The sequence below is a fragment of the Patiria miniata genome, unplaced genomic scaffold, assembly GCF_015706575.1.
Source record: "Patiria miniata isolate m_02_andy unplaced genomic scaffold, ASM1570657v1 HiC_scaffold_11, whole genome shotgun sequence".
NCBI lineage: Eukaryota > Metazoa > Echinodermata > Asteroidea > Valvatida > Asterinidae > Patiria > Patiria miniata.
Genome location: NW_024037049.1, coordinates 2,475,875 through 2,497,844, shown reverse-complemented (window position 1 = coordinate 2,497,844; position 21,970 = coordinate 2,475,875). Strand labels below are relative to the sequence as shown.

The window sequence follows — 21,970 nt, the reverse complement described above, 5'->3', positions numbered from 1 at the left end:
GGCACCACTACTAGCAGCGCTGTTTAACCAATCTTTAAAATCTGGTGACCTCCCAGATGACTGGACTACAGCCAATGTGTCTCCTGTCTTCAAAAAAGGCAGTAAAAGTGACCCCAGTAACTACCGCCCCATATCACTAACATCTGTGGTGTCATGTCTTGAGCATGTCATCCATCGTCATATAATGTTCCACATTGAGCGGTACCAGATTCTGACAGACTGCCAACATGGGTTTAGAAAAGCAGAGGGTGTGACACTCAACTCCTCACTACCGTTGATGACATAGCTAAATCAATCGAGAAAGGCAAGCAGGTTGACGCAATATTACTTCATTTCTCGAAAGCGTTCAATCGCGTCCCACATCAGAGGCTTCTCACCAAACTGAGGCACTAGTATGGACTCACCGGTAATGTGCACAAGTGGATCTCAACTTTCCTTACAACACGTACCCAGCAAGTCGTCCTGAAGGGTAAAAGTTCTACAACAGCTGAAGTTCTATCTGGAGTCCCCCAGGGCACTGTCTTGGGACCCCTGCTGTTTCTCCTCTACGTTAATGACATCCCTTCATTATGTTCCTTCGAAAACCAGACTGTTCGCTGATGACGCCATACTTTACAGAGAAGTAGAAGAAACATCTTATGGGTGCAGACCAGTAAATCGGTCCGAAATTGCCTGCGCCGGCCAAATCGCGATTGGCATGCCCTCAAAATCTTCGGTATTTGAGCATGGTGTGGGCCATTAACTTGAGGGTTTGTAAAAAAATTATGGGTGGAAGCCGTGCACAGGACTGGGAGCTTGCAGTTCTGTGTAATTTGGATGTAATTTGGACCCTTAAAGCGCTCTATTTTGCAATGGAGTGTAGGCATCGTTTTTCAAAATGGCGATGGGCTTCAGGACTATTTTCAGGGGTGATCGTCTTCAGATTGAAATTTCTCCTAAAAGTCATCAGTTGACCCCCCGTAAATTGAACAGAAAATGAAAGATGATGAAATAAGCTTTAATTTGATGTGTGTCTCGAACACCTTGGAGAGTTGTGAGTATTTTTCCCGAATTTTTGAAGTGGGAGCATTTACCATTGGGGTCTATGGAAGTTTATTTACTGGTCTGCTACCTTATGCTACATCCCTGCAAAACGATTTGGATGCTCTGTGCAGATGGGAGGAGAGTGAATGGGAAATGAAATTCAATTCAGACAAATGCTTTGTCATGCATATCACCACCAAAAAAAGAACCACTCATCAGTACGTATAAAATCAACCAGAGACCTCTCCAAACTTCTACCAATCACCCATATCTTGGCCTCATCCTGAGTTCTGACTGTAGCTGGTCGTCTCACATCAACAAAATTACCAACAACGCTAGGCAGACCATTGGCATCACCAGACGAAAATTCAAATCCTGTAGCAGAAAGGTTAAATCCCAACTTTACCAGTCTCTCGCCCGCCCAAAACTAGAGTATGGTGTCTGCAGCTGGGCCACCTTCACTGAGGAAGAAAAAAAAACTTTAACAGCTTCACCAGGCTTGCCAGTGTCACAGATATGTTGAACCAGCTTGGTTGGCCTCTACTAGAAACACGTCGCTCCATAGCTAGACTAATCATGATGTACAAGATCTCTCACAACCTCGTTGAAGTCAAACACGACCTTAGGCCCAAAACAAAAAGCCTTAGGAGCTCGCACCAGTTTTCATACCACCGACCCAACGCTAAATCCAAGCTCTACAGCACCAGTTTCTACCCGTCAACGATCCCCATCTGGAACGACCTGCCAAACACATATATCACCACCATACCCGACTTAAACCAGTTTAAACAAGCCTTAGTAAACCACGTCATCGGGGAGGGAACCAAAACTCAAGTAAATTAGCTCCAGCACAGCCGCCCCAACTCTAGCGGGATGCGGATTCTACCGTTAAGCTGGAGCAACTGATACAGATACAGATACAGAAGGGCAAAACCTAATTTGATTTATATCACCCCGACGCAAAATTCCATCTTATAATAGTTCATGCGGTACCCGCTGCTATTGTACATCAGATTCGAACCAGCCAACCGGTCCCGTTGGCTCGGTGGTCGAGTGGTAAGACGTCTGCACTAGAGGGCGGGTCGTGGGTTCGAGTCCCACTCAAGTGATTTTTTTCCCAATTTTCACTCGGGAGGTGACACACTGAGTATACAGTGTTTGAACGTCGGTGAAGGGCAAAACCTAATTTGAAGAACAAGCTTACAAGAGGGGACAACGAACCACGTGGCTGAAGAGAGTAAACAAGGACCTGACAACCACGGGGGTCAACATCAAAGATCGACACACCTGGCACGTGGCATCAGACAGGGAGCAGAGGAGGACACTTACAGAGTGCGCGATGTCAGATCTACTTGACGTATACGCCTAGATGATGTTTACGTGTACATCACGGCCAGGGGTTAGTGAAGGAACGCGCACGCGCGCGCCCATGGAGTCTAGGCTTGAGTTGCGGAGTTTGTTAGAGCATCGCCGTTGCGTAGTGGTTAGGCATGCTGGGTCCTGAGTTCGATTCCTTGCTCTGCACCTTTCAGATTTTGCTCTTTTTTCAACAATTTAAGTTTTATCTTATTATTCGATATTTTTCAGTCGGATACTACTTGTATAGCAGCAATTTCCTTTTTCTTTTCTTAAAGGGAAATAAAGTCCGAAATCCGTACCAAGTTGAAAACGATAACTCCTCTCAAGCCTGGTCATTATAAACCATGCTCCATCGGAAAGCGCAAAAAGTGCCCCAGATAGTAAACAAATATCGCAGCCCGGTGTCATATGAAAATCGGACTCGTATGAAAATCGGACTCTTTTTCCCTTTGAAAAGTGACCGGTCCCTCTCCTAACTTTCTATGCATAAGCATGCGCAATACCACCAATGAGTCCATATTTTATAAAACCTAAACTCATGCTACACCGGCTGCGAATAGTACACAAATAATAAATGTTTGTGAGTGCAATGGTAAGAATAATTTCATGAGGTGACAGATGAAATGTTTCATTCCACGAGGCGAGCCGAGTGGAATGGAACATTTCATCTGTTACCGAATGAAATTATTCTTTCCATTGCACGAACGTGAAACATTCATTATTCGTTTTATATAACACCTGATAAATCCTTGTCATCTGATTGGTTGACTTTTAATAGCCAATTTATTCAGGTAAAAACTTATTAAAAGTTCGACAAGTTCATCATATTTATAATATATTAATGCAAACTGTTCAACAGGTTGAGAACAATCATATTTAATTCATCTCCACTTTAAAACAGCGCCACCACCAGCAGCAGTGACACTGTGCAATGGAAGTTCTATTCAGCGTGCAACCGAACTTCCATTGCACTGAGCGCTGTGCGCCACGCGCGCGCCGTGCGTTGGTACGAATAATTCAATGACATGTGATCAACAATCCACCAATCAGATGACGGGGATTTATTCAGGTGTTGTATAATATACAAATACTTTTGTGAGTGCAATGGTAAGAATAATTTCATGAGGTGACAGATGGAATGTTCCATTCCACAAGGCGAAGCCGAGTGGAATGGAACATCTCATCTGTCACCAAATGAAATTATTCTTTCCATTGCACGAACGTGAAACATTCATTATTTGTTTATATAACACCTGAATAAATCCTTGTCATCTGATTGGTTGACTTTTAATAGCCAATTTATTCAGGTAAAAACTTATTAAAAGTTCGACAAGTTCATCATATTTATAATATATTAATGCACACTGTTCAACAGGTTGAGAACAATCATATTCAATAGACCGCTTGCAGATGCGTTCGATAATCGACGCGAGAAGGCGAGCGACGCCATGTTGTGGGACAGGCGTATATCTATCCATGCACATTTTGTCCCATAACATGGCGTCGTGCACCTTCGCGCGTCAATTATCGATCGCGTCTGCAAGCGGTCTATTTATCCCGATTTAAAACAGCGCCACCACCAACAGCAGTGACACAGTGCAATGGAAGTTCTATTCACAGTGCAATAGCGGAACTTCCATTGCACTGTGCGCTGCGCGCTACGCGCGCGCCGTGCGTTTGTACGAATAATTCAATGACGTGTGATCAAAGTTCCACCAATCAGATGACGGGGATTTATTCAGGTGTTGTATAATATTTCCCATTCCCCATGGGCGGATAGGGGCGGATAGTACTTTTGAGCCGAATGTCACGTGATGTGAGTTCCACCAATCAAATGACTAGGATCTGTATGTCAGTAATAATAAACGACATTAGGCCTATCTGCTTTTATTGTGAATTCTGTGAGCAAAAGGGCTGCGTCACGCGGCCTGACGCGCAACGCGAATGGACCGATCCAGTAAGCCCCGCCCACTGCGCACGTGGGCAAATTAACACGTGCTGCTCTCCAATGCCACACTGCATTTTCCTGCCGCGCGTATCATACGCGCGTGCACGCATGTCGGACGTTTGTGCACGCACGTCGGACATAAATCACGGCTGTGATTGGTCAGAATACCATGGGGCGGTGCTTACTGGATCGGTCCATTATCATGCATGTGGCTTCGATTTACGCGCAGTTTTCATGTCGTGTCTAGGTTTTATTCAAAGAAGGTATTCTCGTTCCTCTTCCTAAGCCAGGCAAACCAAAGGGACCCTCAGTAAACATAAGGCCAATCGTTCTCCTGACCATTATCCGGAAAATCATAAAGCCCCCCCCCCCCCAAAAAAAAATACTCGGTCTCTGGTCAGCGCGCGCGTCGATTTTAATCATGCGCGTCAACCTTTTTTTTCTTCTTCAAATTAAGGGTACACACCGGTAAATCGATCCGCCAAGCTCATGAATAAAAGTTATACCCTCAAAATATTCAATATTAGAGAGTTCTGAGCGCCGTAAAATTGGGGAATTGAAGAGATATGGTAGTGAACCTCTGGCCCGGACTTGGGGCTTCCAATTCTGAGCATTTTGGATGATATTGGGCTCGAAAGTGGCGCTATTTTGCCATGTTGTGGAGGGATCGTTTTTCAAGATGGCTACTTTTCCGCTTTGGGGAAAATAGGGGTCGTCTTCTTTGCGTGATAATATCTCGAAAAGTCAATGGTCAACCCACCATAAATTGAAAAGAAATTGAAAGATGACACATTGATCATCATTTTTCTGTGCAGCTTGAATACCTGTGAGAGTTTTGAGTATTTTAAAAAGAATTTTGAAGTATGGGCATTTAGCACTAGTGTCTATGGGAGTTTATTTGCAGGTATGCACCCTATAAAGAATCACAAAGATGGCCGTTTCGCGCATGCGCTGTGCCGCGGCAGTGGTCTTTTCAGTGGGCGGAACCTACGGGAAGGGGGGAAAAGTGTTTAAAAGGTATCAACAAGGGTTTTTTCCGTAACGGATGCTTCCAAATCATAAGGGAGCAGTAGGCTATCACCCGATTACAACAATTGATAGTTGAAAAGGGGGGGGGGGGTATTTTGAGCTTAAAAGTAGCTGGAACTCAATTTATTGTCGCTGGGGGCGCTCTACAGCTTAGCAGGGGCAAAACAATCACTATTTTCGGGCTTAATATCGACCTCGGATAATATTTTTCTTTCATTTTTTTTCCAAAATATTGACTTTGGAGATATTCTGCTTGTCCTGAATGTGATTTTGTGTTAAAATTTAAAAGTTGCCTGCTATTATAGGGTACACACCGGTAAATCGATCCGCCAAGCTCATGAATAAAAGTTATACCCTCAAAATATTCAATATTAGAGAGTTCTGAGCGCCGTAAAATTGGGGAATTGAAGAGATATGGTAGTGAACCTCTGGCCCGGACTTGGGGCTTCCAATTCTGAGCATTTTGGATGATATTGGGCTCGAAAGTGGCGCTATTTTGCCATGTTGTGGAGGGATCGTTTTTCAAGATGGCTACTTTTCCGCTTTGGGGAAAATAGGGGTCGTCTTCTTTGCGTGATAATATCTCGAAAAGTCAATGGTCAACCCACCATAAATTGAAAAGAAATTGAAAGATGACACATTGATCATCATTTTTCTGTGCAGCTTGAATACCTGTGAGAGTTTTGAGTATTTTTAAAAGAATTTTGAAGTATGGGCATTTAGCACTAGTGTCTATGGGAGTTTATTTGCAGGTATGCACCCTTAAAACGGAAACTACAACAGCGCCCTCTATTGCCGCACCTCCTCAAATTTGTGTACCAAGGAGCACCAAGGAATGGGGAAATTGCACCAAGGCAAATGTTAAAGGGCACCAAGGCAAATTATGGAGGACACCAATGTATAATGAGGACACAAAAAAGCAAAATAGTACCCACCTTGTCTATACAATTCAAGCTTGAAAAAAAACAAAACGCCTCCCCCCCAAAAAAAACAACGCGTCGCCGCATCAATTCCGGAACTTCGGTCTGACCAGAGACCGACTATTATTTTAATTTTTGGGGGGCCTAATGGCCATTTGTTTGACGAAGAGAATCGCCGACAGATTAGACGACCACATACTAGCTTCCCAAGCAGCCTATCGACACGGCAGAGGCACCACTGAGCAGGTCTTTGCCTTAAAGTTCTTAGCAGAGAAGGCCATCACAGCCGATAGAACTCCACTTAGGCCTACTGGCAATCTTGCTTAGAGACGTTCGATTACAAGTCAGAGTGGGAACTATCTTGGGTAAGCCCTTCAAAACCAACATTGGCGTGCGTCAAGGAGACTGCCTAGGTCCCATTCTCTTCACTCTATACCAGTGGCAAAAGCACTGAGACAACTTGACCCAGAAACACCCGAGACACCATTCACTCTTCAGGATCACACTGAGTTACTACACGCAGACACAGTCCCAATCCCTTCCTGCCAAGCAAACACTTCTAGAGGCAATCCGCAAGAACAAGCTGCCAAGAGGGGGACAACGAACCACGTGGCTGAATAGAAAAAAACAAGGACCTGACAACCACGGGGGTCAACGTCAAAGATCGACACACCTGGCACGTGGCATCAGACAGGGAGCAGAGGAGGACATTTGACGCAGATGATGATATGGTTTTATTATGCCGCATACATGGTTGTATAGCGCCCTCTACATACTTTTGGCCGGGCCTGGCCAGTGGCACATGCACAGTGACCGTTTTAGCCTATTTTCGGCTAACTTTGACAGATTTTTGGTTAAAAAAGGAGTTTGACAGAAAATTTGACAGAATGGATTTTTTGGCAAGATATCTGGCAGAATTCTGCCAAAATGGTTATTTGACAGAGATAAACAGCAAATTTGCCAAAAAATGGTACATTTATTTACAAAAGCTTCAATCTTTTCAAACAAACCCTTGCAAAATAAGACAGGTTGCCTGGTCTAGATGCTGAGGTTCACTGGGAACCGGATTTCGTTGTGACGCAACTGCATGTTAATTGCCTGAAATTTACGAAATTTCATATTATCTTTATGTGGTTACAGATTGTTTATGATATAATTTGAACATTAGTTAAGGCAACATTACAACATCTGCATGTGATTTTAAGTGTTTATAGTGTATTTAGACTTTCGAGTAGTTCTGGGGAATTTGGCAGATTTTTGACAAATCTGACAGATTCTTGAAGTGCATTTAGCAGAATTATGTCATGACCTTACGGTCACCCGGGGTACTATTGGTAGCAAAGCAAGGATCGTGTACATACAGCGCTAGCGCCAGAGTCCGCGTGGATGGTTCGTGGCATGGCTGGGTAAGAAATAGGCTTCAAAATGGCTAACCGATCAAGCATACTAAGTTATGTAAGTTTTTCTGTGTTTATGCTGTTATTTGCAAATTTAACGTACTCAGAAAGTGCGAAGGAAATGAACTTACATGTACGACGAAACCACATCAACATGAACATGAAGAAGTCAACATTCACAACAAGCATTGATGGGATGTACAGTCAGAATGACTTTTCTTCTACAAGAAACATGACAAACGTTAAGCACAAAAGACATGTAAGAAATCGTCTACAGGTGAAAAGTAAACGCAGACAAGTGAGAGATGTAGCATCTAACCCGGTTGATGTGGCTACCCAGGATTCAGAATGTCGTATCCCTGATCAACAGATGGCAGCACTGTCTAATTCCAAGCATACAAGCTTTGTAAGTACTAGTAGTATTATAATTAAGTAATAGTAGGATGGGTTGCCCTAGTATTATCGCAGTACTTACCATGTTTCTCCTTCGGAATAGAGATTGCCCACTAACTTTCCCGAATTGTCCTGTCTTTTGTGTTGTATAAATCTTCCTTTTCAAATTGATATAAAAAAAAGATAGTAGGCCTAGATATAGCCCCACTAGTGTGGCCGTAGATCCTGAATAGAGATCAGTGCACGTGGCCCCCAGACGATAAATGCATGGTACAGGTAACAGCCGTCGCATTTGCAACTCACGCCCTCGCTCGACAAGCAATTTGCATAAACGCGACGTCACAGCTTGAGGTCATCTCTTGTCACATTCAATATGGCTGCCATCACCGGACGTTTCACGAGTGCATATGGGCTCCAGAAAGATTCAAGAATATCTTGGAAAATTGAACATCATTACACCTAAGCATCCTAGAAGTGATAGATGGGACATCGTAGCATACAACCATATGTAAGAAATTCCCTGCAAATTTTATGAAAACGTCCTCAGTAGTGCGCGGACCACGGTGTGTGGCCTTAGGTTCAGCGCAGCATACCGACGGCCACACTAGTGGGGCTAGCCTAGATATATTGGAGCAACTATAGAATGCAGGGCCACGCCGGAGCAACGTTTTTTTGTCTGCTTGGAGGCGTGGATCGAGGCCGGCGATGTGAGGATAGGAGTAATAGGCTACAATATAATAATATGCAAACCTGCAAAAAGCGCTAAGTACAGCGAATGCACTTGTCTTCTCATCAATGATCGGAAGGAAGGGCGCGCTTGTAAATGTGTCGGGGCACAGAGACACGGAGGCGCGGAGTCGCAGAGACGCGGAGTCGCAGAGACGCACGCCGCCAATAGAGGGCGCAATTCTCAGCGGTATTTTTTGAGAACGAAGCATCCATATCCATTTTTAATTTCCTCGCAAAGGAAGGGAGGAGGGCGACGAGGCACTGGAGTCGCGGAGGCGCGGAGTTTGCAGAGACGCGGGGCACTGGAGTCGCGGGGTCGCAGGGATGCGCGCCATCAATAGAGGTTGCAATTCTCGGCGGTATTTTTTTGAGAACGAAGCATCCATATCCATTTTTATTTTTCTCGCAAAGGAAGGGAGGAGGGCGACGAGGCACTGGAGTCGCGGAGTCGCGGAGTCGCGGAAGGGGGACTCTGGAGTCGCGGAGTAGCGGAGTCGCAGAGACGCGCACCGCCGATAGAGGGCGCAATTCTCGGCGGTATTTTTTTGAGAACGAAGCATCCATATCCATTTTTAATTTCCTCTCAAAGGAAGGGAGGAGGGCGACGGGGCACTGGAGTCGCGGAAGCGCGGAGTCGCGGAGTCGCAGTGATGCTCGCGGAGTCGCAGTGACGCGCGCCGATAGAGGGCGCAATTCTCGGAGGCGCGGATGTAGAGTGAAGTGGCCCTGTATTCTATAGTTGTACCGATATATTGCTGGAGGTAATGCCAGCAAGCTAACGTTTACTAAAGGTTTGCCGGCGGCAATCCATATCAACAGAGGGTGCTGTACTCTCTAAGATAGGGCTGAATTATAAGACATAGGCCTATTAGATTACCACCAACAGTTGTGTAGCACCCTTGGCGTTTGTCCGAAAATTTGGGACTCTCAATACTGTTTTAATAACGTTTAGGGCTGGGTAATTCCAGCTAGCGTAGCCTCATAAATGTGGCCAATTTACTGGACAACCTCTGTAAATAAAGGCCACACTTCCACCATGTACAAAAACATGTAGAACTTTGTCAAATTTTGATTTTCACATTTAGGCTTAGTTTGTAGTTTATTTTTGCTTTAGAAGCATACTCACCCTCTTTGTAAGCTAATTAGAAAGTGCTGCCTTTTCCAGATGTCTATTTTTCGTGAATTTTCCAGATTAGTTGCATATGTTTGTGTATCAAAATTTCAACATGAAATTTCACGAAAATTAGACATAATTATTAACTACAAAATTATGGGGCTAGGGCTGGCCCAACTATAGTTTGGAGTCAAGGGGGCCAGCTGCGTGCAGCGCTGCCACAACAACAAGCGTACCGCTAAATTGTAGGAGTCTGGCAAATGCCGTATACATGCGCAGGCGTTGAGTGTTTTCCGCTGGACGATACCTGACTTTATTATAAACTAGTACCAAATGGAGCTTCCTCCATGGAAAATGGAGGACCGTACACGGTGAACTCCCACCCTGAACAAGGAAAAACGTTTAAACCATAGAGCTATATTAACTTACTAGAGCGCTAACTCATTCTTGCGCGCGGAGATGCTTTGAAGCCGCTCTGGGCGCAGACATTTTGAATTTATGTGCGTGTTTGTAGAACACAAGCAAAATAGGTGGATTGAATTTTAAAAGTGACGCGCAAGTATAAGATACGTAAACAACTTAAGTGCGTCATGACGGTTAAAAAATGTCACGGCGAAAAGCATCTGCAGTGGAGAGACGTGCACACGTTGCGCTGTTTGCGTAGAGCAAAATGAAACGCTCATTTGCTGATCGTGCATTTCGGTTTTGAGCGTATCGGCTTCGATGACGCACCGGTATGGAATACAAATGCAGATAAAGCTGTACAAAAGCCATACAAAATTTCGAGATTTCCATCTGTAGGTTTGTGCACAAACATGGATGCGCCCATCAGGCATTACTTTGTACATCGATGTTAGCGCTCTAGTAATTTAATATAGCTCCATGGTTTAAACTCAGTTCAGCACACGTCACGTGTCAACCATGGGATGGGGATCGAATGTTAATGAGCTTTTGTATCCCCCCACCCCCCAATAAACCGAATGGTCTCCCAATGTCAGATGTTTTTTCTTTTAATATATTTTTGTCGTTGTTATGAATTATCTATTAAGCCACAATTGGATGTGAATGCTGTCAGTTGTACATGTATGAATTCAATCGACCTGTTTTGATTTTTGCTGCTGATTGTTTTTAATATTTTTTTTTCTGTTATTTATAAGAAACATTTCTGGTGGGGCAATATCTATAATTGGGCCATATAGATTGGGCCATTCCAATTGTGTGGTCCTAACTATAGTTTACACATGTAGGGCCAATGATTTTCCGCAATCCCGGAAAACGGAACGGAATTCACGGAATCTGCCCCTCGAAACGGAAAACGGAGTTTGAATCTGAACAAAATAACTTCTGTAATTTCATTCATAAAAAACATAATTTCATAAAATTTATCGAATACAAAATGAATGGTTGATGATTGATTGAACAGACGAGCCATATAACAAATGAGCGGTGTTTATATCACGCTTTTGGTGGGACAAAAACGTTCAAGATCAGAGCAAATCTTACGAGATCATTACCGTAGTAGTACGCGTAGTCATGGGAGTGACAGTCCCGACGCACGCCGTAGCTGTCGGCCAGTGCACGGGTGAAAATCATCACACTCACAACACGCTCTTGCGGGTCTCTTTTGCTCCATCGGTAGGTTTATTTTTCTCTGTGCAGTCAGTCAACCAATTGTATAACATATAACTTTGGCTCTATAGAAATGCATGTCATGCTTAGGTCAAAAAATCTACCGTAAACTATCCTATTTTGCCGCTAACGTTAGCCCGAAAACGAAATGGTGTAGGCCTACATGAATTTCGCTTCGGCCAGTGATGTGTGTGACGTCATGGGATTGGCCTGTACGGCTATTGCATGTTTCTTGCGTGTGTGGCAGTGGCTGTGTGCAGTGCATACATGTACGACTTGACTGTGGCGAAGTTAAATACTACGTCTGTACATTGATTTGCCGTTGATAAAAAAAAGCAATCTTTTTGAGGGCAGTTTTCCCGCGCTCCAACCAAACGACTTTTTCATTATCGTCTTGGAATTATTGTCTGTGTTCATTGTATAATGCATTATATACATATGTAAAATGCCAATTTTTGTATTGAATAAATGTGAAACGGAATTTTTCAGCCTGAAACGGAATTCAGGATTTTTGAAAACAGAATTTGCACTTTTCTGAAACGGAAAATCATTGGCCCTACACATGTACATTGCTTTGTGACTATAAAACATCTCTGATACACGTCTGACTTTACTTGGGATCATTGAAATTAGCTATGGGTGGGGCCCATCTATAGTTGGGCCACTCTAATCTTTTTATTTTGAGGTCCCAACTATAGTTTACATTGATGTACATCTATAAAACTTTCCCTACAGCTCTGATACACGTCTGACTTTACTTGGGACCATTGAAATTAGCTATTGATCATGTTGATGGGGCCAATCTATAGTTGGGCCACTCCAATCTTTATATTTTGTGGTTTTTAATATACTGCTTGCCCTTAAAAGTAATAAATGCTGTGCCTACATTTGTTAGGTATTTTTGTCCTGTCTGTCACATTTTTTTGATCACCTGTTAAAAAAAAGGTTGAACTTGCATTTTTGGAGACCCTTCAGGTTTTTAGTATAGGCCTACTACATGTCCTTTTTTAAAATAATAAATGCTTGTGCCTACATTTATTCAGAACATAAAAATGTTCCGTCTGTCACAACATTAATGAGCCTGGTAATTCCACTTCAATGTTTTGAATTACATTGTAAAAAAAAAAAAACACATTAAATTTCCCAGATAACTTTCTCCAACAAAAGTCATTTTCAAAATATGGAGTGTAATATCCGTCCCATCCGTCAATCTGATTTCACTTTGTCACTATACAGCCACTGAATCCTCTAGTTTTATGGATTTTTTTTTAATTTGAAATATAGATTGTTTACTTTGACCTTATACATACTGTACCTAACTAAGAAAGTAACACCTTACACATTGGTTGTGGCAGGCCTTTAAAAAAATACATGTAGGTTGTGTAAATCTGTCCCTTCTGTCATGCCAGAATTGGCCTTTGGTGATTATAAAGTGACAAAATAGTTCCGATTTTTGTTTGATTTTCTGCTACCCCAGCAATGGGACCTTCCCGGCACCCATTTTGGTATACCGCTTGTGTGGCTTACTAATGCGAAGGAAGTCCAGTATTTAAGCCACATTTATGGGGCTATAGCCTACACTGCTACTGTACATTCAGTGTGACAGTTCCGGATCAACAACAGTTCTGGATCTGACACTTGATTAAATAGAAACTAATTTAACTGTTTTGGTCACTGTTGGAATATTTTATCAAATTCAAGTTGGGAGATCAAATACTAAATTATTTTAAAATGCGCAGCACTATGATATGTGGTCTTTTAAAATAGAGAAATATTCTCAAACGTTACATTTTACAATCTACATAAAATCTGCATAATACCATGCTGCAACCATTGCATTTGTTAAACATGCAAATTTTACACCTTTTTTTAATCTGCTTTTTTTGTCCAGTACATGTTCAATGACAGCAACTTCAATTTGGCAATGATATGGACTGGAACAGATGGCAAGGTGAGAACCATTCCTCATACATTATTTGGATGTCATAATTCATTAACCCATTAGTACTTGTATTGCGTGGTAGTGCTGCAGTCTGCAGCTGAACTGTCGAACTGAACTAAAAATAGCCGAACTTGGCCTTCCAAACCGAACCGAACCCAAATGTCGATTCGGAAGAGTTTGGCAAGTATTTGTTGATAGCGCTAGGAATGTTAAAACTTGCAATGAAAGGGCAAAATTTAAGCGCACGGATGATTGAATTTACCATGTTGACAGGTCACCGCATTCATCTTCATTATTTGTGATGTTCTAGCCAGGCATGTAATAGGATATATCCGTACCCACCTGCAATTCTCTCAAAAAGCATGCTCTTTGGCCAGTGCGGCCGATATCCCACTTCCTTGCCATGTTCAATTCCAGCGTGACGTAGTTTGTGTGGACCAAACCATTTGCAGTGAAGGGTGTGCTTTCCTCGGCACAATTTACCAGCATTTTCAGTTTTTTCACCGTGTCAAAATTTAAAAAAATACGTTTTATGGAGTCAGCAACCTTTCCCTTGTTCAGAATAAGTTCTTAATCGTCGCAACATATTTTTTTTGCGTAAAGAATTTATACCAAAAACGATGTAATCTTCCAAAAGAGGGTGGAGCACCCCTTTACAAAATTAATGGATACGTCCACAGAATGAGAATTTGATGAAAGTTACAAACATTGTATGAATCAAAAAATTGAATTTTTTTGTACGGTAGCTATTTGTCAGCTTGTTGCTAAAAATATTTATGATTTCATAAGTTTAGTACAGTAAAATGACCTGCTCGGAGCATGCTCAGACGGAACTCGTCGGGAAACAAGTCGGCACGTGGCGGAAAATTGTGATCATATAGGCCTATACATGTAGTTCGCCGGGCCGGGATAGCCTGAGGGCCGCAATAGGTAACATGTAGCAATTTACAATGCCCAACATCATAAACTCAAATTATTACGGTATTTTGTTTACACAACAAAAATGAGATTCCTCCTTCAACTTGTGTTATACAGCATGTGGAAATTGCGGTGCCTATTTCTGTCAGACGTGTGCGGTACACACATACATGTATTTGTTCAAACAGGGGAACGGCTTATGGTTTTTATACATAGCCCTATACATTGTACTAAGGACATGTAGATTATGTATGCACTTCTGAAACCGAACCGAAGTTCGAAGAAAAAAAAATCGAACCGAACCGCACTTTGAGGATCAGTTGCAGCACTAGATTTACTTCTTGATGAATCCATACAACCATGGAGAAATGGGGCAGTTGTGGGGCAGTACAGGGACAAGTGGGTAAACCCGTGCTATTGCCAATAATGCAACACCTTACTGGACAGTGTTGCAGCAATCAGTTTGGGGAGAAGTGTCTGTAAAATGATTTCATGATTCTCTGCCATACCAGCGACATTATGGCACCAATGATGATTGTTTGTATTTGGCCTCAAATTGAGTTTTAACAGTCATTCATAAATACCTAAGACAGTTTACCCATTCCTATAGGTCGAGAGCCCGTCACGTGGCCGGTCTTAAAAGGTTTATTTATTTATTCCATTTTCCGGGATATTACAAACAGTGAATTACAGACAAAACAATTACATGTACAAATAACACTGAGTAGTAAACATAACAGAAAACGTAACAGAAAACGACACCCAAAAAGCTCCCGCAGGATTACCCAAAAGAAACAAGTTTCTGCCGAGGGGCTCTCCAAACTAATTGGGTAACAGTGATTAATACATTTAGGATAAAATTCATTAAATAAAATATTTATAAAATTAAGCAGTTATGCAAAATATAATTAAAAATACAATTAAAAATTAAAAATCACAATAAGTGTAAATAAATAAATAAATAAACAAATAAAACAAATAGATTAAATAGAATAAAAATAAAATGAAATAATTAGAATAAACTAAAATAAAATAAAATGAAATAAAGTAAAATAAGATTAAATTAAATAAATAAAACAAGATAAGATTAAATTAAATAAATAAATAAATAAAAGAACAGCTGGCATACATGCTACATGTATGTCCAAATCATTATTATAATAATAATTAATAATAATAATATGCAGTGAAAGGAATTTGTTGAGCCGGAGAAATTTGATTTATGAAAACATGAAGTCAGGATAAAAATATCTTGGGAGGAAAACTCCAGAATGCATGAGAGATGGGGTCTAGACTGAACAGATGATCACGTAAAGAATTGATGAGAGGTTTGGGGGAACGTTCCAGGCAAAGGTCTCTAACAACGGTGGAAAGTGAATTAAAAAACCTGGGAAAGAGGGTGAACAAAGAAAATTTGACACAGTTTGTCCGGCTGTACTGATGTTTGAAGAGGAGGGGGTGGGTTTTCCTAGTGTTGGCTTGTGGGAGAAAATGTGAAGAAACAGAAATGTGATTGTAGAGACATTTAATGACAAAGGAAGCACTGAGGTATACAAGTCTGTTGTAGAGGGGAGGCAAGTGAAGTTTGGACAGGCGTTGTTCATAGGAAAGAGAAATAGCAACATTGTAATGGAAGCAAGATTTAGTGAAGCAACGTTGAATTGCCTCAAGGCATTGGATGTGGTTCTTCTGGTGAAGTAGCCAAACCGGCGCGGCGTATTCCAAGATGGGCCTGCAGAGAGAACGATATAATTTGAGAAGAACTTCAGCATTTTTTTTATTTTACAGTGCACCGTATGAAGCCAGCAAGTCTAGAACACTTGGCACGAACAGAATTTACATGTTTGGTCCAGGTTAGGTCGCTCGAAAGAATAACACCAAGATATTTATAAGAGGTGACAGCATCAAGAGGTTCATCGGAATCTGCAAAAAAGTAAGGGGTTAGCAATTGCTTTTTGGAGCGGGCGACATGCATAACTTTGCACTTGGTGGGGTTCAGTTGCATCCGATTATCAGAACACCATCTGGAAATAGAGTTGAGGTCATTCTGCAAAATGGGACTGTCATCATTACTTCTAATAATCCTATACAAAACGGTGTCATCGGCATATTGAGGAAGAGAAGATTGAACATAGTTTGATAAGTCAGCTGTGAAGAAATTAAATAATATACCCCGGTAGGACCAAGGACTGAGCCTTGGGGAACTCCTGAAGTTACTGGTATCCAGTCAGATCTAGCGCCTGAAAAGATGACACGCCAGGGGCGGATCCAGGGGGGGGGGGGCATTTTTCTTCAGAAAAAAAATGTAACACATGCTATTATTAATTTCACCTGCACATGCTAAATCTTGACGGAAAAAGCTTGTAGTTCTGATGCATGTGTCATCAAAGTGCATATTCACGACATCGAATACATGCCGCTGTACGATGTTCCGTCCTTACGGCATGCAGCAGTGCAGTGCAGTGCCATCGTCATCCACTGGTTCCCACCGCGTGCTAAACAGAATCAAAGCTATGATGTAGGACCAGAACCTGTGACTACGGGCTACATTTACGTTGCGTTGAGTGCGTTGAATTTGGATCATATACCGGTACCAAACGAACATCGATGGAGAAAGAGAATTTCTTCGAATTAATTCCCAGAACGTGATCTCTCTTTTCTGTGTATGTATTTTCCATAAAAATAAATGTTTACAACGAGATTGTTCCGCTCGTACGTGAGACAACGTAGCGTGTTTCTGCAAACTTCTTTTGCCACAGCACATGGATTCATTTTCGGGTCCGCTAGTGCGCTACACAATACAGTGCTGTTATGAATGCACACCGATAAAGTGCGCGACACAATATACGGCCAGTGCTGGCCAGCGGCTGATAGTAACCGAACATTGTCATAATATCATTGTTTGAGTATGCAGGTGTGGACGACTTAATTCTCCATCATTTTAAAGAAAATCCACCTTAAATATATTTTCCTGTTAGGTAAGGCAAATTTTTATCAAAAAGTTTTGATGGACAGTCTCGATAACTCGGCGCGATAGGAATGTGATAGGAATCAGATTTTGTTGGTTCTTCTGACTCATTTCTCAACTTGAATCCATATACTTTTCCAGTTTAGGAAGTTGTAATGTTTTTTTAAAATGATTATTCAATATTTATTTTAAAACAAAAATAAATCTCCTCTGAATTTTGAGGAAAAATCTACCCCAGAGAGCCCCAAATTTTTTCTAAAATGCACCAGAGAGCTTCTAAAGTTCAAAATGTTTCGGGGCCCTTAGGCGGGCCCCGAACCCCACGCCGTGGCTTCGCGAGCTGGTGTGTCACATCATAACTTCCCGCACAGGTTTCAAATATTTCACACCCTCCCCTTTTGGAAAATCCTGGATCCACCCCTGCACGCTGTTCTCTGTTGGAAAGAAAATTACTGATCCATGAAAGTGTGTTTTATTGGTGTAACTTATGAAGGAGGATTGAATGGTCACACTTGTCACAGGCTTTAGACCAGTCAAGAAAGATTACATCAATTCCAGGAGGATTGGAAACATCAAGAGCTCGGGTGTCAAAGTGGGTGGTTAACTGAGTAGTACAGGAACGTCTGGGCTGAAATCCATGTTGGGAGTCGGGGATGATATGATGCTGAGAAGAATGGTCAAGTACCAGTAGTTTCTTGCTTATAAAACCTTCAAGCATTTTACAAGGAACAGAAGCAAGGGAAATAGGTCTATAATTAACAATGTGAGATTTATCGCCGTGTTTCAACAAAGGAACAACATTCGCCTGTTTCCAGGTGTGGGGAACTACACTAGTTGAAAGACTAAGATTAAATATGTTAGTTAATGTTGGAACAATTGAAGTGCCAGCTAGTTTTAGAATTTTTGGAGATATGCCATCCAAGCCGGGGGGGGGGGGGGGGGGGGGAGGGGGGTTTGGATGGATTAAGTTTATCGATGGCCTTCATAACATCTGCTTGAGAAACATGAAAATTATGGAGAGGGCTAATACCAGGATGGGCAGTGGATTGCTGTGGAGAAAAGTTACTTTGGAAATTCACATTGAAAGCATTAGCAATTGCACTTGGATCACAGAAGGTTTGGTTGTTGCAATTAAAAGTTGTATTGATTGGTGCTTCCTCTTACCGTTAACAAAAGACCAAAAATGCTTGGGGTTGTCTTTACAATCTAGAGCTAAACTATGAACATAATCATTGTAGGAATTCCTTGTCAATTGATTAACCAGCGATCTTAATTCTTTGTATTTGTCCCATAAGTTGGCATTGTTCTTGTTCTTCACAGCACGTCCGTATGCTCGGTTCTTTCTTCACGCCGCTTTGACTATGTCACTTGTAATCCATGGGGACCGGCGGTGTCCTTTGGAGGTGGCGATGGGAACGACATCCTTCACTGCCGCATGGACAAGTGACAAGTGTCACAAGTGTCCCATGTCTCGTCTACGTCATCTTCAAAGAACAGCTGCCACGGAATACATTGTAGGGTCATCTGAAAATCATGTTTGTCGACCTTGTGGAATTGGTGGAAGGTACGGCGGAGAAACTGGTATTTGGATGTTGTGCAAATCTGGAAGTGAACAGAGTCATGGTCACTGTTGCCCAGACCAGGTTCTTTGTGGATATTCTGAGTCCAGCTTGGGTCATTACAGAAAATGAGTTCCAACATGGAATCGTCACCATGTGGATTTTGTCTTGTAGGGAAGGAGACCAGTTGAGACATGTTCAGGGATTCAATGATGTTAAGAGCAGCAGCGGAGCGAGTGTTGAGAGATGGGGGGTTGTGTTCATCAGAGGATGCCGAGCAGGGTATTTGTAAATTAAAGTCACCGAGAAGGAGGATTGCTTGAAATTGGTGTGAGCAGGGAAGGATGCGGTTGATCGAGAAGGAAAGTGCTTCATCAAATCCTGTTGTTGAGGATGGAGGTCGATAGCAAGTCCCGATGAGTAGTTTGCCCTTGTTGTGTGGAAGAATGACTTGGACCCAGATGAGTTCACATTCTTTGAAGTTGGCTTGGATGTCGGAAGAGGGCTCAAATTCATCTTGTCGTGATGGCATTAGATTTGAGTTGCATGCAAAGAGCACACCACCCCCATTGCGATTTCTGTCGCGCCTGAATAATTGGTGCTGTGAGGTGTCCAAAATTTCGGAGTCCATGATGTCAAGGCATAGCCAGGTTTCAGTTATGCAAGCGATGTCGATGCGGTTAAGGGTCAGTTCTGTCTGAAGATTGAGAGTTTTGTTGACCACACTGCGGGCATTTAGCAGGACACAGTTTAAAATGGTAGAATTGTAAAGGTCATGGGGCTGGTCAAGGACCTGGATTTGGTTGAATGTCTCCTGACCTGATGATTTGAAATTGGAAGGTACAGTGGGAATTACTGTAGTACAGAATTCTCTGCCCATGGTACATGGCATGTCCAGTCCTGGCTTTGACAGTTGATCCAGAAGGAACAAAGGGATCTCCATGACCACAGCTGATGAATATCAATAGTAGGCCTGTTTGTTTACGGTTTTGACTGGAACTGGTACCCTTTCCCGGTCAAGGTCGGGTACCCGGGTACCCGTAAAAGCCCTCCCCCCAAAAAAACAATTAATTTACAAACAGTTTTGACTTTTTCTCAAAATGTGACCAAACGTGGCTACTTCCTGAACGTGGCATGATGATCACCGGACAGCAAGGTTATGAGACAGGGAATGTCAGGGACAAGAAATAATCACACAGACACAGCAAAGTAACTTGGGCTTACATTTTGTCATCTTTTTTTATTGTGCGTGACTGCAATTAAAACGCCAATCACTTAGTATCGTTTGTTTATTCGGCCATCTGCGGTGCATCAAAGAAGATCATTTCCTGGCGGCCCGCTACGAGAAACTTATTAAAAACACATACAATGGGTCAACTTTCGTGCTTCTGGAGACGCATCAATTCAAACTTCAAAGATAGTCAACAAAACTGAATACAAACTAAAAACCGCAAGATGGAGTTTTTTGAATGGTTGGTAATTCACTTTGAACTTTGTAAATCTTAGGTTACGGACTTGTTATGGGTACTACCCGCCATCTGCGGCGCATCAGAGAAGTTGATTTCCTGGCTAGCGGCTACAAGAAGCTTTATTACAAACACAAACAATGGGTTGATACTATCGTGTTTCGCCAATTTCGGACTTCTGGAGACGCATCAAAGATGGTCTAAATAAAACTGAAAACAAAATATAAACCGCAAAATGGAGTTTTGGAATCGTCGGTAAACTCACTCTGAACTTTGTAAATCTTCTGTTAGTGATATTTGAATGCATGTACTTGTGGTTTTTTTTGTCTCGGACGTTGCGTCCAAATTTATAAATTCGGTTACGGGTACCTGACCCGATAAAATGGAACCGGTTCTTGGCCTCCGCGGCCGCAACAGGCTTAATCAATAGCAGTGTGGCCAGCAGTTGCAGCTTAGTGAGATAAACAGCCATCGCAACAATGGCATCTGGTACTCATGGTTCACTGGTCATGATGCAAAATGGCTTCACTTTTCAGTTCAGAGAAGCAAGAAATCCAAGATGAATTTCACAAAATAACTCCACAACTCTGATGAAATTGAAGTAGAAAATGGTCTTGAACGATCTTTGACATTAGCTGAGTAGACTGGTGATAAAATCTTTGTTGGTTGGAACTCTGACCTTGCAAAAACTTGTGACGAATGCACAGCAGTATTTTGTGTCACCTCACACTTGTGTAGTACCATTATTGTTTGCGGTATTGATAAGCACTGGTTGATAAGCACTGGCTGGTTGGTTTTAAACACTTTTCCAGTGTCACTGGAATTGTGCCTTTAACGTTTTATTGTGTGAACGTTTGCAATCCTCACGTAGGCATGCACATACGGTACTCCCGGTGAGTCAGTATTTCACAGTCCTAAATTCACAATACATGTATACCGGCACAGCTGCCTTCTGCGCCACATTGTGCAGGATGACGACTCCTCCATATAAAGAGTTGTTCGCGACTTTTCGCGAGAGGGACGTAAAACATTCCCCGAGGGGTGTTTCGAAAAACATGAAGTACAAACTTGTTGAACAAAATCATTGGAAATGTATAATTGTTGACTTGTTTTGACTTTTGGACCAAATTTTTTTAATTTTTAGACCTTCGGCTCGGGTAATTATCAGCATCCAGACTCCAACTGGTCTTAAACATTAAACCGGCCAAACACGCATTTGTTCCCTTTTAATATTGAAATTTCTTTCATATGACATGTATGAGAAAAACAAAATTATGCCTTCTACAAAATTATCCAAGTGTTGAATTATTTATTTTGTCATGCTTGCCTTCCAGGAGCTGATGGCATTATCAACCATGGAATACACTTTCTTTTCTGAACAATCTCAGCTTTGGATAAGGTCAGTAAATTTTTCATTTCTTTCAAGATTTTTTTTCTTCTTTTTCCTTGCATTTTCTTTTCAAGATTGCCTTCTTCACAAAAGGACAAGTTTATTTTTGATCTAAGAATACTATTTAAACAATTGATGTAGACATTTTAAGATTTACATGTACTAGTCCCCCTTGACTGACCTTTC

The 21,970-nt window shown here is 42.0% G+C and overlaps 1 protein-coding gene across 1 annotated transcript in view; it reads left to right on the top strand.

The window, feature by feature from the left end:
• The first annotated feature begins 7,583 nt into the window (after positions 1-7,583).
• LOC119741705 (sortilin-like) overlaps positions 7,584-21,970 on the top strand; it is an 80,657-nt gene continuing 66,270 nt past the window's right edge. Inside the window, exons 1-3 of the mRNA XM_038217568.1 lie at positions 7,584-7,685; positions 13,433-13,492; positions 21,729-21,793. Of these exons, the coding sequence (XP_038073496.1) occupies positions 7,584-7,685; positions 13,433-13,492; positions 21,729-21,793 (227 nt within the window). The remainder of the gene's footprint in view (positions 7,686-13,432; positions 13,493-21,728; positions 21,794-21,970) is intronic.